The sequence below is a fragment of the Crocuta crocuta genome, unplaced genomic scaffold (genome assembly GCF_008692635.1).
Source record: "Crocuta crocuta isolate KB4526 unplaced genomic scaffold, BGI_CrCroc_1.0 scaffold115, whole genome shotgun sequence".
In the NCBI taxonomy this organism is placed as follows: domain Eukaryota; kingdom Metazoa; phylum Chordata; class Mammalia; order Carnivora; family Hyaenidae; genus Crocuta; species Crocuta crocuta.
This window is the reverse complement of record NW_027530575.1, coordinates 6439796-6461716: the sequence shown is the minus strand read 5'-3', so window position 1 is coordinate 6461716 and position 21921 is coordinate 6439796. Positions and strand designations below refer to the sequence as shown.

Here is a 21921-nt window from a genome sequence, read left to right as displayed (position 1 = left end):
AACAAGCCAGTCACAAAAAGATAAATACTGTATGATTCCATTTATAGGAAATCTAAAGTAGTCAAATCCGTAGACATAGAAAGAAGTATGGTGGGCTGCTAGGGAGGGAAAAAGGGGAAACGAGAGGCTGTTTAATGAGTATAGGGTTTCAGGTTTGAAGATGAGAAAGTCTGGAGATTTGCTGTACAACTCTGTGAATACAGTCACTACTGAACTGTACATTTAAAAATGGGTAAGACAGTAAATTTTGTTATGTGTTTTTTACCAACAATAATGATAATAATAATAAAGGAAGTGGTAGGGAGAAAAAAAGTGAAGAAGTGAAGGTCTGGAAGTTTGGAGAAAAGGCAAGGGTTTTAGTGACATTAAGAAATGAGCTAGAATAGATTCCATGATAGTAAAAACAAAACAAAACAACAAAAACCAAACAACCCATCTCTAGTTTTTCAGACATTAATAAAATAAACATTTATATCACTATCTCATCTGTGCCCAAATTCATCAAATAAACATTTACTACTTAAGTTCAAGGCACAGTGCTAAATTACTGAGGACCGAAAAAGCATAAGAAACAATTCTGTCCTTCAAGGAAATGGACAAGTATAAACAATTATTATAAAACACTGCAAGCACAATTAAAGAGAGATAAAGTACGGAGAATTTAATGCAGAATATTATGGTAGAACAGATAAGACTTTCTGAAAGGAGTGGCATCTGAATTAGAAATCCGCAGGTCTTCCAAGAAGCTTTCATATCACAATCTAACAGGAAGTTAAGGAATGGGTGAAACAGGTAACAGAGATTAGAGGTGCAATGTTCTAGTTATACAATAAAATAAGTAAGTCATGGGGATGTAATGAAGGAATACAGTGAACAATATTGTAATGACTGTATGCTGACAGAGGGTAACTAGATCTACTGCGATGGTCATTCCACCATGTGTCAGAGTAGCAGCTCCCTATGTTGTACATCTGAAACTAATACATTCCAGTACATCAAATATAATTCAATAAAAACAAAACATTCTACCTGAGATTTATTAATAGATATTATGGATAAGAAATGATCATAGGAACTCTCTCTCTTTTTTTAAAAAGGAATTATATCTAGTAATGAAAGGAAGGAAAGAGGGAAGAATATTAAGGATTTGGAGGGAGGAAGACTTCCTCAATTTCTTCATCTCTGCAGTTTCTATTTGTTTAATGAGCTCCTAATTGTCCTGCTTCTGTGCCCTTGTTCGCATCAGTACTCTAACTTGGACAATCCATCAGTATTCCTTTATATTAAAGTATCATATAATGATGGATTGACTAAAATTATAAAATGGTTTTAGATTAATAATTAGAATTGAACATAAAAGAAGACATTTTCTTCTATCATTTTAGAAGGAAACAAATTATGTCTACAAATTAATATAGTTTTAATGAATCCTATAAGTACTCTGGATTTTAAATGGACGACTAAGAAAGGTCATATTCACAAACTTGTTGCAGAACGTGGTACGTTAGAAGATGTTTAGCTAAATGAAAGAGGGGAGATGAGATTAGGGTCTTCAGGCCAATGACAGATTTCTAAGTATATCTTATCAAAGGCTTTTTCTCTTCTTTTACTCAACTCACGGTATGTACTATTATGATTTTCAAAAAACACATTTAACAGATAGTATTCGTGTTTCGTATCTACAAGAATCAGCATCGATATCACTTGCTCTTCACTAGGAAATAGGGAGGGACTCTGCTACCCCAGGACAAGAGACATTTCTGCTGAACAGAACTGGGGGTGGCGGTAGGGGGGTGGCGCTACTGTCATCTTGTGGTGGAGGCCAGAGACGCTAGCATCCCACACTGCAGAGAAACGCCCCCACCAACTCCACCCGGAACGAGAATCGTCCAGCCACTATGTTCAACACTGACTGAGAAAACCTGCTGTATAAGAATGTATTTTTCTTTTCTTTCTCTATTTCCCTCCTGTCCCCTCTTCTTTAAGTTTTATCTCTTGAATGAGAAATGGAACATATCTTATATCAAGAAAAAGAGAAAATGCTATTCATTTTTTTAATCACTGACTAGAAATTTGGTCCATACTGCATCTGAATCAGCACTGTTTAGACCAATGTACCAAGAGACTTTCCACCAAATTTTTGCTCGACCAAGGGAAAAACAGATTTTCTACTAGGCTTTATTGATTAATGACCATATAAAATATCAGGAAAAACAGAGCCCAAAGAAATAATCAGCAATTCATATTCACCTACAATGATATCCGACCGCTATCATTGGGGATTTGGAGTGTCTGCTAGTAGATTTCACAAATGATTCTTAATTTTTAAAAATGTGAGGTGTCTTGGTATTTGTTTTATGACATTTAAACCTAATATTTACATAGTTAGAAAATATACTCACCAATATAACAATATTTAGCCAAATATTTATAAGCCATGTACTTTAAAAATCCATTGAGAATTATGAAAGCTCCAAAATGTAAATCATAAGAGTCTATGATATTTATTTTGTAACACAATAGATAAAACCAAATACCAAGCAGACTATTGTTTGTACTTTATACATTTTGATTCTTAGGCTGGAATCTGTTAATTTAACATTCAGTTAAAATAAGCTTTAGTTATTTTAAAAAAATGCCAAGTACATGATTAAGATAAACTTTTTGTTCAGCAGAGAAAGAACTTCAGGAGTAAATAATGATATACCAAATCCATCCAAAACACTAGGTCTTCATCTTTAGTTTCTTAGACCACTCAGGTGCTTCTTTTTTGGTCTGTTAAAAAAAAAAAAAAAGGAAAAAGAAAAAAACCGAAAATCAAGGAAAATGCTTATAAGGAAAATAAGAGAGGCAATTCAGAGAACTAAGTACCTATATATATTGGGGCTTTGTATGTAAAATTGCAATAAATAATTTCTTAATTCAGAAGGATACGTAAGGGCAGAAGTTCAGAAATAATTTCTCACCTGGTATGTCTGTAGAAATAGCATACATCTATGTTTTCTGGCTAAAAGCCTGTATATTAACGTATTGCACATAGGTAAGTATTTATAAATTGATTTTATTTTCAAAGAGAATTACAAAAAAATCAAGGACGTAGTTCTTTTCATTTGCTTATGCATCTATATATGGATATTTATCCACTCAATAGCTTTTTACTGAAGGCTTACTAGATCCAAATCACTGTACTTTGAGCTTCTGAATTGCTAAGTGTTTGCCAGAGTACTTAAGCTTTACTGCTCAATTGTTTCCATCTAAAAAGAGTCTGGCTCTACAGAGTAGTAACAAAAAGGCAGGGGGGGAGGTTGACGGTTACAGAATAAAGCACTCAGAACTCTTTGTATATAAGGCACTGATTCCAATCAAAACATCCTATTTTATACCATATTATAATGAGTATACAGTGTACTTCCTTCCCACTAAGATCTGCTTCAAAGTAAGAAGGACCATATTCCTAAATATATGTACATATATGTATATATATGTGAAGGCACACAGATAAGTATGATAGCTTATAACTTTATCTTTTCAATATTGTTTTATATTCCATAGTGGGTGCACACAATGTTGGAAGTGACATTAATGAACAACTCCTCTTCACCTTATCCATGCCCCTGGCCAGGTTCAATTACCACCAAGTAAGTCGGCGGACCCTCCTCCACCCCCATTTTACACTTTGGCTCTAAGGAGCTATAGATACTCTCACAGGATGGTTCGTACTGGTGACTAAAATTCAGTATGTCAAAATGAACTCCCTCATTCTTCCATCGTCTCCGTCTTGGTGAACAGTAGTCTACTTTGCTCAGTCACTGGAACCAGAAATATCTGATTCCTCTTCATCCTAGGTTTCTCCTTCTTTCACTTACTAGATCCATTATAAATAAACTAAAACTTAACTTTTATTGAATATCTTTTTAACTTATTCTGTTCCTATCTTGACCTCACTGGGCCATCATTGTTTCAAGCTTAATTCCCATATGACTTCCTAATTCTGATTTGGCTCACTTTCTGTTCAATTAATTGCCCAAAATCCTTCTAACCTTACCTTTCTAAAATGCAAACCTGTATTAAAACACTTCAGTATTTCCTTCTTTAAAACAAAGGTCAAAGTCCTTAGTATTTGAGGTGAAAGAGGGGTTCCTGGCTGGCTCTGTCGGTAGAGCATGTGACTCTTTTTTTTTTTTTTAATATTTTTATTTATTTTTAGGAGAGAGAGAGAGAGACAGCGTGAGCAGGGGAGGGTCAGAGAGAGAGGGAGTCACAGACTCTGAAACAGGCTCCAGGCTCTGAGCTGGCAGTCAGCACAGAGCCCGATGCGGGGCTCAAACCCACGAACCGCAAGATCATGACCTAAGCGAAAGTCGGACGCTCAACCGACTAAGCCACCCAGGCGCCCCATGTGACTCTTGATCTCAGGTTCTTGAGTGTAAGCCCCATGTTGGGTGTGGAGCCTACTTAAAAAAATAAAAAGAAGAAGAAGGAAGAAGGAGGAGAAGGAAGAGAAGGAGGAGAAGAAGAAGGAGGGGCCCCTCGGTGTCTCAGTTGGTAAAGCATCTGATGTTGGCTCATGTCATGATCTCCAGTTCTTGAGTTCGAGCCTGCATTGGGCTCTCTGCTCTCAGCAAAGAGCCTACTTTGTATTCTCTGTCCTTTTCTCTACCCCTCTCCAGCTCTCTTGCATGCTCTCATTCTCTCTCTCTCAAAAATAAATAAAAATCAAAAGAAAAAAAGAATAAAATGCACAATATTAAAAACAAAAGGCAAAAAAAGTTTTCATGGCAAAATCAGGAAATCCTAGGGGATGCCAGGTGCTACCTGCTAAGAGAATTTAAAAAAAAAGTGGCAGAGGCTGGGGTGCCTGGCTAGTTCAGTGGGTAGAGCATGTGGCTCTTGGAAAAAAAAAAAAGATCTTAAAAGAAAAAAAAAGTGGCAGAGGCTAACTATATCCAAAAGAATCAGAATGCTAGTTTATTAATTGGTAATATGAAATATAATTGTTGGGGCACCTGGGTGGCTCAGTTGGTTAAGTGTTTGACTTAGGCTCAGGTCACGATCTCACAGTTTGTGAGCTCAAGTCCCACCTTGGGTGAGCTCGAACCCTATTTCGGGTGAGCCCTGCTTCTCTGTCTCTCTTCCTTTCTCTCTCTGCCCTTCCTGGGATTCTTTCTCTGCCCTTGCTCACTTGCGCCCTCTCACACTCTCAATAAACAAATAAATAAAAATTAAAAAACAAAAAAAACCTAAAAATCTCATTTAGCTTTAAATGATGTACAGCAGAAATTCAGATATGCAAAAATAAAATCCAATAATAATTTAAAACACCCCTATAGGCTAGAATAGAAAACGTCAGAGTATCTGCCATAGTTGGGGCCAATTCTGTTTTGACAAAGTGTGTGACTGTCAATAGGCCACATATGAACTGGTTTTTTTAACTGTGGCTCCCTGAGAGAAAAATCTCTAAGCGGCTTTTGTAGACTAAGCTATAGATAGCTTATATATAGCAAAGGGTAGAGAATTTGTACTCTTGTGTTTTTTCAATCAATTGATACAAAAAATATTACTACTATGTGTGTATGAGAAGAAAGTAAATAAAACTTTTGATATTGAAAAGGAATCTTAAGACCCAAAAAGGACAATACAAGATTTTCAGTGGCAGGCAGTTTTTCGTGAATCCTTTTATGGGTCTTCCATCCCCTCCCCATGGATACTTTCTTTTTAACAGATGTGTTAATGAAGTAGATTTGCCACAATAAAATGTACCTCTTTCCAGGGATTAATGGCTTTTCTTCTTCATAAATTGACTTTTGAAGATATTTGATCTCTCATAGGTTCCATTACATGAATCTTTTTTATATGTATATATGTTTAATTTTTACGTGCTGGTTTAGGTTAATTATATTTCAATTTTATAAACAAACAGTACAAATTAGTGAAAACTTTGGGTTATGAGTGAAGTGTTTTAACAAACGCTAAAGTAAACTTTACTCCATCTAGGGAAGAGCTCAGAGGGCTTTGGTACCCGCAAATGACAGGATTAGCTNGTTTAGGTTAATTATATTTCAATTTTATAAACAAACAGTACAAATTAGTGAAAACTTTGGGTTATGAGTGAAGTGTTAACAAACGCTAAAGTAAACTTTACTCCATCTAGGGAAAAGCTCAGAGGGCTTTGGTACCCGCAAATGACAGGAAACCTATCAGGAGTAATCCATCAGCACATTGTGATTCTGGAGAGAAATAACTGCTAAGATAGGTACCTATTGTCATGGAGAAGCAGTTAACCAAAACATTAGCATATTATTCTGGGGGCTCAGTCTATTAAGCGGATTGAATGTCTGTCTTGATTTCAGCTCAGGTCACAGCTCAAAGTTCATGAGTTCAAGTCCTGCATCTGTGCTCTGCGCAGTGTGGAGCCTGCTTGGGATTCTCCCTCTCTGCCCTTCCCCTGCTCATGCGCTCTCTTTCAAAAAAATTAGTATATTACCTGGGAATTACAACATATTGAGAAAGTATGTTAAAGTAAGAAAGAATGATGATAATGCAGGTAGATCATTCCTGGAATCTCAAAAAAGAGCTAGAAACCAAGAATCTATTAGTACTCAACCAGTGCTACTTTTCTAAAGAAAAAAAAGATGATGTCTATTACATATAATTACTTTGTCTTCCAAAAAAGACAGAAGCTGGGAGTCACAGAAATAAATATTTAAAGGTTCTTCACAGTCAGGGCCCAACTGAAGTGAGTCTAGGGCAGCTGACCTGGCTTTCTTACCAACTAAAGGAGGGACCGCCCAGATCTTTCAGCCTCCACTGCTCTCCTTCCGTGTTCACAAGGAAATTCCTTATTTCAAAATTACCTTACCAGGTAGAGTACAACAGGAAGAAGCTGCACTTAGAATTCCTGATGCTAGAAATCGAAAAGTTACTTTTTTATTTTTCTGATTACATAGGCTCCATGCCCAATGTGGGGTCTGAACTCATGACCCTGACATCAAGAGTCGCACACTCTACTGACTGAGCCAACCAGATGACTCCAAAAGTTATATTTTCTGAAATGCAGATGTACATAGCTAGGTATCTTGAGGTCTCAGCACACTCTTGTGAGATAAATTCAGATTCTTCATAGAAAAAAGTGAGCCTAGAGCTTCTACACAAAGTCACAAGAAATTGTTACAGGTATGGTGAGCTACCGATGCCCTCAGCCTCCAGACATGGCTGGAGCCCCTTCAGCCTAGCAGTGAGGTTCACGTAACCTGGTGAGCCATACAAATCTGTGTTTATGACGTGAACAACTCTGGGAGACACAGAGTCAAGACATGACCCTGAAGTGGTGCTACCCTGGCACGGCGTCCTGTGCCACTTGTCTTAATACATCTAGTTGCGTTCATTATATTACCATTTTATAAATAACTGCTAAACTCATTTTTGATGATGAGAAAAATTATTTTTGTAATCTATCTACTTAGAATGTAATTGTGGTAAAGTCATTTTTAAGGGTAAAGGTCAGTAGTATTACATATATTCATGTTGTTGTGCGACTGTCATCACCATCCATTCACCTGGTGTAACAAACTCTGTCCCCATTAAACGGTAACTCCTCACCCCCCACCCCCCCAGTCCCTGACGGCTACTGTCCTAGTTCTGTCTCTACGACTCTGACTACTCTAGGTACATCCTCTCTACTTTTGTTTCTCTTTTGTCCTAAAGAAAGTGTTAATGGGTCATGAAGTGACTGAAGTCAGGGACAAGAATATAGTAAGAAGGGAATAAAGTCTAAGTATAAAAAAAATATATACTATACATCTTATTATTAAATAATGGAAAGGAGCACAAATTAGAAAATACTTTGTCAATACTGTACTTTTTCTGCCTTTGGAATTTCTCACTCTCTAATCCTCATTGTCACCTGTCAAAATCTTAGGCATTCTCCAAGGCCAACCTCAAATTCTTTCTGCAGAACCAATTACCATCACAGTATCTTCTTTTTTTTTTTTTAATTTCCACAGAACTTAGTATTTTCTTTACTTTAAAGTAGTCTACCTGATTTTGTCTACATCAAAATGATCAAATATTCTGTAATGTTAAGCATGGATTCTTGCAAATAGTCAGGACAAACCTGTTGAACTGAGTTGTACTTATCTGAACATTTTTGTTTCTAGATGAGCACATGTAGCCTTCTAAATGACTTCTACAGAGAGAGTCATGTGTTCATATAACCATTTATGTATAAATTTCATATAACCATTTATGTATAAATTACATAAACTGAATTTTCTGTTCAGCAGATGATAGCCATTGAGATAACCAATCTAAGATCTGAACCCTACCACAAACTCGTAATTCAGAAACTTCATACACTATATACTGGTGCTACCTATTTTTTTTTTAAAGTTATTTATTTATTTTGAGATAGAGAAAGAGAGAGAGTGAGTGGGGGAGGGACAGAGAGAAGGAGAGAGAATCCCAAGCAGGCTCCAAACTATCAATGCAGACAAAGCCTGAGGTGGGACTCAAACTCATGAACTGTGGGATCATAAACTGAGCCAAAGTTGGACACGTAACTGACTGAGTCACCCAGGTGCCCCCTGTGCTACCCATTTTTATTATGTTTCCCTGCCCTCCCTAGAGCCTAAAGCTCTATTTTTGTGCTTACAATCTGCTTGGAGAAAAGACTAAGAGCAGGATTGTTAATATCTGCATTTTTATTGAGAAAATAGTGACAATGATATGAATCCTGAGTAAAAATACTGGTTTGGAAAAGGATGGTAGTGGAAAAGTAGCAAAGGGTAGTCCCATGCTGCTCTGGAGGGAAAAAGGAAAGTTGCTTCAAAGAGGATTTGAATAGCTCCAGGTTTTTTTTTTTTCCTAGAAAGGAGATAGGTAAGGCTAGAGAAAAGAGTTAGCCCAGCTAAAAGCTACCTTGAGAGAGAAAGTAGATGATTAGTGGGAATGATCGGAGATCGGAGTGTTTGTGAATGAAAGGCACTGAAATGGTGCTGCCTGTTGCAGAAGTGGCACTAACCACAGTCCTGGGGACTAACCTCAGCCTTGGGAGTGGCTGCTTTCACTCCCCCTGTCCTTTTAGTTTAACACTGAAGTTTCCCATCCAGTAGAGTTTTAACAGCTAAGAAGATAAGTAAATCAGGAAGGCACAAAACCTTTTCTTTTTAAGTCCTCAATGAGCAAATATTTGAGAGTATCAGCTTTGTTCATGAGCTGTGCAAGCCAATGGAAACACAGCTCTGATCCTTAAAGCACTTACATTCTGTGGTTCAATCTAGTCTTTGTTAGTGCATTAAATGCCTGAAAACCAACTCTGTCATATCTGTGATTTTGATGGCCAGAACATGTCCATAAAATGCACCTTTTGGGGCTCTTTTATGTGAGCACTGTAAAACATTCATTTGAATATAACAGCATATAAAGAAAAATGGCTCAGCTCTTATCGTTCCTTCTCTTCTATATGGCAGCTGTACCTCTATCCCATTGCTCAGGTGAAAGTAGTTTTGTATGTTTTCCTCATATGAAGGTATGCATATATGAACATCCATCCATCCATCTATCCAGCATTAAATTTAGTATCGGGGAAAAATGCCAATAGCAAACAATTTCAGCCAAAGGATCTGGAAGCAAATTAGAAATGTTTCCATCTTTGGGGGCGCCTGGGTGGTTCAGTCAGTTCTAAGCGTCCAGCTTCGGCTCAGGTCATGCTCTCATGGTTCATGCATTCGAGCCACACATTGGGCTCTTGCTGACAGCTCAGAGCCTGGAGCCTGCTTCGGATTCGATGTCTCCCTCTCTCTCTACCCCTCCCTTGCTCACACTCTATCAAAAATAAATAAACATAAAAAAAAAAAGAGAGAAATGTTTCCACTTTTATGGGGCACGTGCGTGGCTCAGTCAATTAAGCATCTGACTCTTGATTTTGGCTCAGGTCATGATCTTACAGTATGTGAGACAGCCCCGAGTCAGTTCCACACAGAGCCTGTCTAGCATTTCCTCTCTGCCCCTCCCCTGTGTGCGTGTGCATGCTCTCTATCAAATTAAATAAGTAAACATAAAAAAAAAAGAAATATTTCCATTTTTTCTATAAAACTGTAAGATTATGAAATAATTAGAATTTATTTTCAAATATTTGCACCATAAATTCCTTATTAACAATATCAGAGAAGATATAAGAAAAATATTACTATGGAAAATTGAAAATATTCAAATAGCAACTATAGAAATTATAAAGCCTGAAGAGAATCACAGCATGTTAGTATAAACATGGTACCTGAGTGGCTTAGTCGGTTCAGGGTCTGACTCCTGGTTTCAGCTCATGTCAGGATCTCATGGTTTATGAGTTTGAGCCCCACGTCAGGCTCCACACCTAGTGTGGAAAATTTTCTGTCTCTCTCTGCCCCTCTCCCTGGCTAGCAGTCTCTCTCTCTCAAAATAAATAAATAAACATTAAAAAAAAGTCTCATATGATATGATCTCCTCCCTAATTTTATAGGTAAGAACCAGCTCGGAGTATTTAAATGACTTGCTCCAGGTTACCCAGTTAATTCACATTAACAATTCTGCATTAGCACAAGGTCTTGATGCAATTGGTTTACAGTATCAGGTCTCTCTTTTCATTAGGGCATAGCTAAGGTCATACCTCTTCTTTTTTTTTAATCTCATGGACTTGCGATCAAGAGTTGCACGCTCTGTGGAATAAGCCAGTCGGGTGCTCCCGAGCTATACTTCTGAAAAATTTCCCCTTATTATAAAAGAAATTAAATTTATCATAACCCCCTAGAAGACACAGATAAGCAAAAAGAAGGAAATAAAACCACCCAATTAATGCTTAATATTTTGAATCTTAATTTTATTCTCACGGCATAACCTTATTTTGAGATACTGGAGAAATTTTACTGTTCATTATACACTGGGTATAGTCAAGATATCAGAATCAGTTATAAGCCAAAGTTAGGAATATAGGAGTTCCAAGTTAGAAGCAATAGTTCATTGCTTGGAACAGAGAAGGGTCAGAAAAGCAGATCAGAGGGTGTGATAGGCTTTAAGTATTTGGTAGTATCTTGTAGTTTTCACAGAACCTTACTTTTCCCATCAATATCTATGTAATCAGTTCTCTTCTTATAGATTATAATAGACATATCATATTGTCTGCCATAATCTTAGCCCACTTTCTGAGCCACAGTCCTTTGGAATAAATGGCTGCAGGCAGGTTTATTTGGTACCATGTGATCCCTGCTCACTGGTAAGAGTGGCCATTCAGTAGGCTGACTAATAACCTTAACAGGTCTCGCCATAAAGGGGTATTACCCAACACAAATAAGCTGCACCATTCAGATTCTTGTTTTTGGAACTTACAGAGAGAACTAGGTTATAACAGAGTAGATGTGAAAAGGAAACATGTCTCAAGACAAGGGGCCAAGTGCAAGTTGATGAGGAAGTGGAAACTATGAGTAGGCAGAAATTGGGAGAGAAACAAAGAGAAGCTGGGGTGCTACTGGAGGAAAAGATCCCAGGACACAGCTGCGGAAATCCGGAAATCCGTATAGCTGCCTTGTTTCCTGGCTGGTCAATCTAGGCTTCCTGTTTTCTCTCTCCTGTCAGCGCAGCCTCCATTACTGCCCCATGAATCCTTAACAGTAATTATCCCTTATTTTATCTAACTTGTAACTCTGTCATTTTTTAAAAAGGGATGTTGCACGAAGTAATCACCAATCTCTCATATCTCATTGATATTGAGCATTATCTGAGTGTATAATGAAGTCGCTTAGATCAGAAACTCCTGTACTTGATCAATTCTTACAGTCATCTAGGAAGTTTTAAAAAACAAAATTCTGGGGACTCACTAAATCAGAATATCATACAGAAAATCTGTCTGGCTGTTAGTTTCTGTTCCGATGGTAAAAATCACATTTCTTCTGAGAAATGAGGATGGGAAATGATGGCTGAAGTGTAATATTTAATAATGTTAATCCTGTTTTGATTCTGTTGCCTTTTAATTCTTATTCATTAAAACACCATTTTTAGTATTTTCTATATTACTAATCCAAAGTTTTCTGATTTTTTTGTTCTTTGAGTGATTTCTGTGCCTGTACATTTCTACCTACTAATGCATTCCAGTTTATGTTAATATGATTGTTTTTATACTTTACGAAGAACCTCTTAGAGCAAAATATACTAATTTACAAATAAGAGGGGGCAGGTGATATTCTGCATCCCTTTTTATTCTTAAGTAAGTTAAAAATTTATATAAAATGTCTTTCTTGATTCCCCTGAAAGTTGTGAAGACTAAAGGAGGTAAAATGCTATATTAATGCTAATTTCTGGGCAAGTCCAATATATTACCTAAAAATCTAAAACCCCACTATCAGCTGTATGGTAGGTAACACATACATTTAGAAAAGGGATTAATATAGATCTCTCGAGGCCTTCTAATAAAACTATTAAAATTAGTTTAAAACCAATATGAATAAGAGGCAAGATACTTAAGTAAACTATATTTATGAAAATCAGAGATATTAAAATTCTAAGTTAATTTTGATTGTACTTACAAAGAGTGTTGGTTTGGGTATAAATATATTGTCTTCATGTTCTCTGGGCACATTTAAAGTCTTTGATTTATGACCTTCTGTCATATTTTTTGCTTCTGTTTTAGTAAGAAGTAACTGGTCCTCAGAACGTTTACTACGCATATTAGTGACGATCTGTTTCATTGCTGCCAATTCCTGTTGATACGAAGACAGAAGATAATGGCAAGTATGATTTTAGCAAGCAGAGTAATTATGATTGATGTTATAATCAATGTACAATGATGAACATAATGATCACTTAGTATCAATATTTTTAGTACAGTAAGTGACAAATAGATCATTCCATACTCTAGTGGGGCCTTGATTTTTCTGTGTATTGGCATCACCTGTGGCACTTCAAAAACTACTGATTACTGTGCCCCACCACCCAGAGATTGTGTGTAACTGGGCTGGGGTATGGCCTCAGCTTTGGAATTTTCTAAAGATCCTCAAGTGATTTTAACAGACAAATTTGGGAACCACTGATATTGCCATGTTCCACTGTAGTTTTTCTGTACCTGATGATTTAGGTACTTAAGTTTTTCTCTTCTGCTCTTCAATTATCCCATTTCCTTTTGATGGCTTATATGAAGAAGGTAAGGGAAAAAGAATCCAAACTTTTTTTTCTTGCCTGCTTACTAATCAGCAGTTCAAACCTTAAGTTCAATACAATTTCAGGATTTTTAAAACCATGTCATTCCCTATTTTTTTACAAATGAAAACTGGAGTTGGCTTTGGCAGTTGCTGTTTGAAGTATGAATTAAATATGCTGAGCTTCTTAAATAAGAGCGCAGATCACAATTTTCAGTCATTTCCTCTTCCAAGGCTATTTTGTCTTTTATTTCTCCCCACACTCAAACCTTCAGCATGTAATACTAATTAGTGGATATTTATGATTAATTACTAAATTCATTCAATGAAACACAAGCATATGGAGGACAGACTAAACTCTCCTTTACCTTATTATCTGTAGAATAGTGGTAGGCTGTGCTGTAAATAATTTTTTCCTATGATTTTATTTCCTTTTCATGCCAAGACATAAAAGTTATGGAGATAGAGAGATGTTCTGCTCTCTTCTACTAATCTGTTTATAGACATCAGCTCTGTGTCGGAGCAAGTTCCTACAGGCCTTTTTCTCCCCACCCCCCCGGCTGTCATTAGTTCTATTTAGAACCATCTAGCTTGAGTGAGTATTTTAAAACATAGCTGTTGAGTTCAAGCCACCGAGCCTTAATAAATCTTAGGGCCAACAGAGGAGCTGGAAGAAATGGTGCCAGAATCCTTTTTCTCCTTTCTGCAGTACTGGGGTTGGCTTGGCCAATGCACATGAAATGTGTATACCTTCACACGCTGCCAATCAGATAGAACATTATTTTTGTCTTTTGAGGGCTCTTTTTGCTTTCAAGATTATTTCATTTATATGTTCCCTAGAGTGAAGTACATAATCACCGATTTGATGTTAACCATGCCTGGTATGATGGTAGATTTTAGCTTCTGTTCTACTTTCCCTGGTAAGTAGAAGGAAAGGAGAGATGATGGTCTCTCGGCCTATCAAAAGAAAACTTTCTATCCGAAAGAATCTATATTTACTTGCCATAACTTTTGTATCATGGCATGAAGATAAAATAATAGGAAAAAATAACCTCTAACACAACTTACTACGAATCTTCAGATTAATAGAGTAAAGAGGACCATGTGTGCCGGGGAAGGGGATGGGTAGGGCAATGAGGACGCGGAGGGAGAAGAGGAAGGAGCTGCAGGTACACGAGGCAGAGGGCTTCGGCTCTGAGGTGCCCCAGGGGAGCCATAATTTTGTGTCCCTTGGGCTTCCTTCTGCTGCTGGTGTAGGAGCAGTTACAGGAAGCAGCTCATTCCTGATGCTGGTCAAGAGACAGAAGGGAAATCATATGTCTTTCTTTATCCTCACAAGGACCACTTCAATTTCTGCTGCTGTCATAGTCCATTTTCGTTCATCTGCTTGCATTAAACAATGTTAGCATGGTTTCTGAAATCCAGATAAAGAACACTTTACAAGCAACACAGTTCTGTAGAATTCCTATTAAAATAATGTAGCTACGATGGATACCAAAAGAACGTGCAGAAAAATTTTGTTCAGTTTTATTATCTTTGGTCATATAAACGATCCACCCTTTTATTTATTTATTTATTTATTTAAGTATTTATTTCTAGGAGAGAGAGAGAGAGACAGCGTGAGCAGGGGAGGGTCAGAGAGAAAGGGAGATACAGACTCTGCAATAGGCTCCAGGCTCTGAGCTGTCAGCACAGAGCCCGACGCGGGGCTCGAACCCATGAACCGCGAGATCGAGAGAGACAGCGTGAGCAGGGGAGGGTCAGAGAGAGAGGGAGATACAGACTCTGGAATAGGCTCCAGGCTCTGAGCTGGCAGTCAGCACAGAGCCCGACGCGGGGCTCGAACCCATGAACCACGAGATCATGACCCGAGCGAAAGTCGGACGCTTAACCGACTAAGCCACCCAGGTGCCCCTACGATCCACCCTTTTATATCAGTGGTAAATCTGGGGAAAGAAAATTCCACTTTAACATCAAATACGATCTACAATACCGTCATCAGCTGAACACACAGAAAGCCAAGCATATGTACTGGAAATATTTTAGCGTTAGGTTAGAAGTCAAAGGCACATCTATTCCTGACTCTCTTATTAACTATGTAAACTTAGGCAATCTATTCTGGTTCAATGAGCTTCAGTTTCCTAATTGATAAAATGTATGCTTGTGTTACTTTTTTTGGCTATTTGCCAGTCGGATAAGTGAGTATGTTTATTTAGCATTTCTTCTCTTGTGAGGTTAAGTGGCTTCTCATATATTTAAGGGTATTTCCTCTTCTGTTGATATCCTTGGTCCATTTCTCTCCTGGATGCTTAGTCATTTTCTACTACATTTCAAGGAGCTCTTTATATGTTAGAGCCCTTTGTAATATGAGTGGCAGTTTTTCTTCCCCCTTGTTTATGTTTTATTTGACTATGTTTACACTTTTTACATTTTTTTTCGCTATGCAGAACTTTCTGATTCTGATGTAGCTGAATATACTCTTACTGTACAGCCTTCTCCATGTTTCTTCTTCCATTTTCCTCAAGTTATTTTTTATGGTTTGTCTTTTCCTTTTCAAACATTTAGACCTCTGATCTGTTTGAAGTTTATCCTGGCTTATGGCGAAGGGTATGGATTCAACATCTTCCTCCATAGCTTAACAGTATGTATTCACCCACTGCAGATGCTTATCTTTATCATAACTAAGTTTTCTTAAGTATATGATTTATTTCTGGACTTTTAAACTCTATACTAACAGTCTGTCAGTTCATGCACTCATGTCACACTGTTATAGTGTTTAATGATTCAAGTATTTTTTTGGCTATATTCGTAGAAATAGGGGTGAAATTATGTTAAATTAAAAGAAAATAATAGAAAGAACTGAGTTATATAATACTGAGTCTTCCTAATCATGACAATATTGTAATATATCTTTCACCTACATTTTTGGCATAAATTATCATGCCTTAATTGGTTGTTACTATTACAAATAAATGGTTATAATTGTGAGATCCCAATTCTTACACTGACAAAAGGAAAATAAACCAACAAAACATACATGAGCTAGAAAACTTACTCGTCACTACAAAATAGAATCCTTTGGTAAGATGAAGTCACCTTGAAATCTTCTGGAATGTTCCTGATCTGGTTTGGTTCTTACCATGTTCTTGTCTGGTTCCCGATTGCTGGCTCCATCTCCTATTTAAGACTCTGCTCTTATTGTTTGGACTTGACTTTTGCATTTCATTTCCGTAGCTTTTAATTCTGCTTTTCTCTGTTCTACAACTCTCCTTTTCTGACTGGTCAGTAGGGTTATTTGTACTACTATTCAATGATTTACAAATACAGTTCACTGTAGAGCAGAGAGTATGATTAGATCCACAGGAAAGGAAACTCTGATGCTCAAAGGAGAGTGTTTCAAGTATCATGTTCGATTGAATTATTTTTCTTATACTGCATTTATTGTACAAAATCATGTCATTTACTTGGGTTCCTATTTGGACTCTGACGTTTTTACAGAGATTCCCCTCTCTTTTCTTAGAGATCCTGTCTTTTATTTTTTTTCTCATTGATGGAAATAATAATTGCCTTTTTTCATCTTACCTAAGATTATCTAGTTTCTCAATAATGCTATTTATTAACTGGGCTCAATTTTGTACTCACTGCTTTTAAGACAGTTGTTATTCTGAAATTTCTTTTTATTACTTTATTTCTTTATTATTTATCTTGGCCAATTCCATTATTTTCTTGCACGTCTCTATGTTATTTGATAGCACACAACCTGGTAATTTTCTGAGAACGTATTGTGGAAGAAGGTATTGTGCTTTCCTTCAGCACTTCTTTGATGCTATTACTTCTTTGTTTCCTAAAGTCAAATTTCTGGGGCACCTGGGTGGCTCAGTTGGTTAAGTGTCCGACTTCAGCTCAGGTCATAAATCTCATGGTTTGTGGGTTCGGGCCCCACGTTGGACTCTGTGCTGACAGCTCAGAGCCTGGAGCCTGCGTCAGATTCTGTGTCTCCCTCTCTCTGCCCCTCTCCTACTTGTTCTCTCTCTGTCTCAAAAATAATAAACATTAAAAAAATAAAATAAAAAATAAAGCCAAGTTTCTGAGAACTATGATGCCAAGCTGATTTCTATGTCTTTGTAGGTATTCTCTTTCCCTCTGGAATATTCTATATTGTTTAGCTTTTCTGTTAGTTTCCATCTTTTTTCCTTTTTCTAAATTTTAGGAGAGTTCGATGACTTTTCTCACATCCTTCCTGACAGTTTACTTAATTATTATAATTTCATGACTTTTAATTTAGCAATTTTGAAAGTATCACCGGTTTTTTGTTCATTGTTTCTTATTTTATGGAAATACTACTTTTTCAAATCTTTCTGAAAAAACTAATTACGATATTTTGTAAGTTCTTTTCTGTTATGGAATTTTGTTTTTGTTTTCTTTGAAGAACGGGGTCAGTTTCTCTGTTTATTGTGATTTTTTTATTAAAAATTTTTAAATAAATGTTTAATATTATTTCTGAGAGAGAGACAGAGTGCAAGCAGGGGACGGACAGAGAGAGAAGGAGACACAGATTCCGAAGAAGGCCCCAGGTTCTGAGCTGTCTGTCAGCAGAGTCCAACATGGGGCTTGAACCCATGAACCATGAGATCATGACCTGCGCTGGACTCGGGCCCTTAACTGACCGAGCCACCCAACCACCCCTGTGTATTGTGATTTTTTCCCCCTTTTGTCCTTATTACTTTCTTTCAGTTTCTGACAGTCTTTGGTGTGTGTTCCAATTTATGAACAAAGAACCACATTAAAAGTTTTCTTTTTGTTTTTTTGTTTCATTCATCTGAATGAGACAACTGAATACAATCTCCATGTGGATGAGAGAATCTGTTTAGTAGGCTTCACTTTAAGATCCTCAGGCAGAAAGCAGGCACTCTTCTCCAGAATGACAAAACGTAGAGTGCCCTAATCCAGAGCTCTTTATTTTGGCAGTTTTAGCCTATTCTTGGCAAATGTTCCATTAATTTAGAAAGCCATTTCTCAAAATATTTTTTAAAATTCTTGTTTTTTAAAATGATATTACTTATTCATGGAGAAATTAAAATACTGTAAAAGTGCCATGCCCCAATCCTCTTTCTCTTAAACCACTAGTTTGAGATCTTTAAATACTACTCTATAACATGGTCTGACTTGTAATAATATTCATTAATTCTGATGTACTTACACTGATTTCCAAAAAGCGAACAGTATTTATGTTACAATCTAGTATATCAAATACATAAAAAAATTACAGTAGCGTCAAGAATAAATGAACCATTCTTTAAAATTAACAACTCTAGAATTGCATCTGGCTGAATAATCAAGACTTAGGATAAAACTGAAATAAAATGAAACAATACAAACCGCATTGCAGTAAAATAATTACTATTCAAAAAGGAAGAATTAAGGGCAAGGACATCCTTATGAAGCTTCTAGATGATGATGAGGATGATGACGATTGTTACTGCATAAATAATCTCTATAAAGGAGATCAACTGCTCTCTTGAATCCGAAATCACATATCTCGGACATTTAATAGAAACTATGTGCACAGAGTGGTGGTATATTAAAACAGCTCAACTAAGGAGCAGCTGCTTAACAGTATTGCATAGTTGATGCCAATAAATTGCTGAAAGTTGTAAACTCTGCAAAGATGTTGGCAAGGGGACACATAGATGACATTTCTTGATGAAAATAGCTCTGACAAGTATAATGCAAAGTATGTGCTCCACCAGAGGTCAGAGGTAAGTGTTCTTACATAGGAATCACAGCGAATCCTGGCTACAAGTCAGATAATTCTGTGCAGCTTTCCTACCTGAGGTAAACACAAGGTAAAAACCAGCCTTGTTTTAAACCAAGTACATGCATATTTTGGATATTTAAACTTCATCTGAAAGGGTATTTAAAAAACATTTAATATGGAAAATTTCAAAGATACAAAGAGAAGAGCATATGAAGCTCTCAGTTTCTATTGTCCAACTTTAACCATGGTAAACATTTTGCCAGATTTGTTTTTTAAAACAGCTTTAATGAGCTACAATTCACAACCACTGTGTCATCTGTTTAAATTATATAATCCAGTGGTTTTTAGTATATTCTCAGACATGTGCAACTATTACCATAGTCCATTCTGAAACTTTCACTGCTCCAAAAAGAAACCCATCCACTCCACTATCCCACCTTACTCTTAACCTCTCAGCCTTAAGCAACCACTAATCTACTTTCTGCTTCTGTAGATTTTCCTCTTCTAGACATTTCATGTGAATGGAATCATAAAATATGTGATCTTTTGTTACTGGCTTCTTCCATTTAGCATAATATTTTCAAGGGTGATCCATGTTGTAACATATTGGTACTTAACTCCTTTTTATGGCCAAATAATACTCTATTCTACGGCTGTACCATATTTTGTTCAGGCATCCATTAACTGATGGACATTTAGGTTGTTTCCACTTTTTGGCTGTTGTGAATGGTGCTGCTATAAAGATTCATGCACAAGTTTCTGTGTGGATATGTTTTCGTTTCTCTTAGGTATATACCTGGGGTGGACTGATGGGTCATATGGTGTTTCTATGTTTAGTTTGAGGAACTGCCAGATTGTTCTGTCAACAATGTTTTACCTATCTCCTTTCCAGTTTTTTGGAAATATTTCAAAGGAGATTTCAGACCTCAGATCATTTCAATTTGCAAATACTTCAGTGGAGACTTTTTTAAAATATTTTTTTAAGTTTGTTTATTTATCTTGAGAGAGACAGAGAGAATGTGTGCGTGAGTAGGAGAGGGGCAGAGAGAGAGGAAGAGAGAGAGAGAGAATCCCAATTAGGTTCCGTGCTGTCAGCACAGAGCCCAACTTGGGGCCTGATCTCATGAACTGTAAGATCATGACTTGAGTTGAAATCAAGAGTTGGAGACTTAACTGACTGAGCCATCCAGGTGCCCCTTTAGAGATTTTAATGTGCAATTTTTGAGAAGTTAAAATATACCTTGAATGCCAATGCCACTATACTGTAAACAACAGACAAAGCAGATTTTGTATGACAGAACTGTTAGAGAATAGTATCCGTATCTGCAACTGCAAATCCCTCTTTTCCAGTCCCTCAGTCTTCACATCTAAATACTTACTCCCATTTGTAGGCTAACCTCTCCCTAGGATTGTCCCTTTGCCTCAAGGGGAGAACATAAAGTGTTTAGGTGGGGAGAGAGGAAGAGAGAAGACAGGAGCTAACATTCACTGAGCATCTACTATGTGGTAGGCTTTGTGCTAAGTATTTTACATAATAGTTTAATCCTCTTCCAAAACCAAGAGGTAAATAGTGCTTCAATTTTGAGGATGAAGAAACAAGCTTGGAAGGTTTTAGGAAATTCAGCCAAGTTCATTAGCTACTAATAAGTGAAACCAGTATTCAAATGCAGGAGTTTCTGGGTTCAAAGCTGCCATTATTTACACAGTAGAGCATAAAAGAGCATCTATCTTCTAGCAAAGCCTATGATACATACAATTTCAGGTTTGGAAGGGATCTTCAAGTTACTTAACCCGGACTCTATACAAAACGAAACAAAACAACAAAAAGGCAAAGCAAAACAAATAAAACATTTCTCCTTATAATGTCTGCCCTTAGGTTTTAATTCTAGCCTTTGGAGACATGTATAACAAGTCTGTTACTGCTGCTTTCACATGCTTACTTTGAATTTCTTACATCTCTCTGAATCATTTCTTCTGTAAATACCCCCAGTTCATTCATCCCTCTTATGACTAAAAAGAATTCTTGAATTATTTCACCATCCTGATTGCTTTCCTCAGATTATCTTCTAGTTTTGAAATGTTTTGGGCCTAGAACAGAACAAAGAAAAAAGTCTTGGCCAGAGAAGAGCAGAATAAGGCCTATCTACTTCTTATTCTAATGTATTTAAGATGGCATTCACATTTTTGGAACCATACCTTATCTATGACTGAAAGCATAGCAAAAGCTCAAGTATTTACTTGAATGAGAGACAACTATGCTGTCATAGCCTAAGGGACATAACTAATCACCTGGTACATTCTTTCCTGAACTTGGATATAATCTTAAGGTCAGGCAGAAGAAGCTAGTGTTAATAGAGTAGAGTAGGACCCTGAGTTGAAATCACTACCATCACTGAACTTAAAATCGGAAGTATGGGCACTTTGATGCTGCTGACTGGCCTGCGCATACCCTTACCTCGTCTGACTGCTGGGTAGTACATCATGGACTTCTGACTGCTCTGCCTCCTGGTGGTCTTCATGCTCTCCTGGTGCCCAGCTTGCCCTCAGAAATAGTATTCATCTAGTTGCTGTCTAGTGTCTGTCCTTTACTCTCAGTATAATCTGATAGGTTTTGATGCATATTCTAGCTGATGTCCATCATTGACTTCAGACTCTAAACACTGTGCTCTATTTTGAGGCCTGGTTTCCCCAGTGTGGCTCACTCCAGTGCCTATACTTTCTCAAGGTTTTGTTCTCAGCCTTCTCTCAGTGTTAGCTCATTGATATATGATCAGTGACTTGTTAAGTTACATCAAAATAGTGCTAATATGGTACCTAATAGGATTATGATAATTATCTCACATCATTGTTCACAATCTCTTGGCCACCACACATTACCAGAGACTTATCTTATAGCTTTGCATTTTATGTGTCTCCTCATGTCCCAGAACTGTTTGGTTTGTTATAAGCTGCTACAGTTCTAAGTCATAAAAAGACAGGGTTAGAAATGATAGCAGGAGGTCA

General features: G+C 37.1%; 1 protein-coding gene across 5 annotated transcripts in view; it reads right to left on the bottom strand.

The window, feature by feature from the left end:
• Window positions 1-635: 635 nt before the first annotated feature.
• Window positions 636-21921, bottom strand: part of PIBF1 (progesterone immunomodulatory binding factor 1) — a 205411-nt gene continuing 184125 nt past the window's right edge. For 4 of the 5 annotated variants that reach the window (XM_077767858.1, XM_077767856.1, XM_077767860.1 and 1 more), the window contains 2 exons: window positions 12552-12725; window positions 636-2775 (listed from right to left, as the gene is read on the bottom strand). In XM_077767858.1, coding sequence (XP_077623984.1) covers window positions 2725-2775; window positions 12552-12725 — 225 coding nt within the window. In that variant the 3' untranslated portion in view covers window positions 636-2724. Of the gene's footprint in view, window positions 2776-12551; window positions 12726-21921 lie in introns of those variants that run through there. The other variant, XR_013336015.1, reaches the window with a different exon arrangement.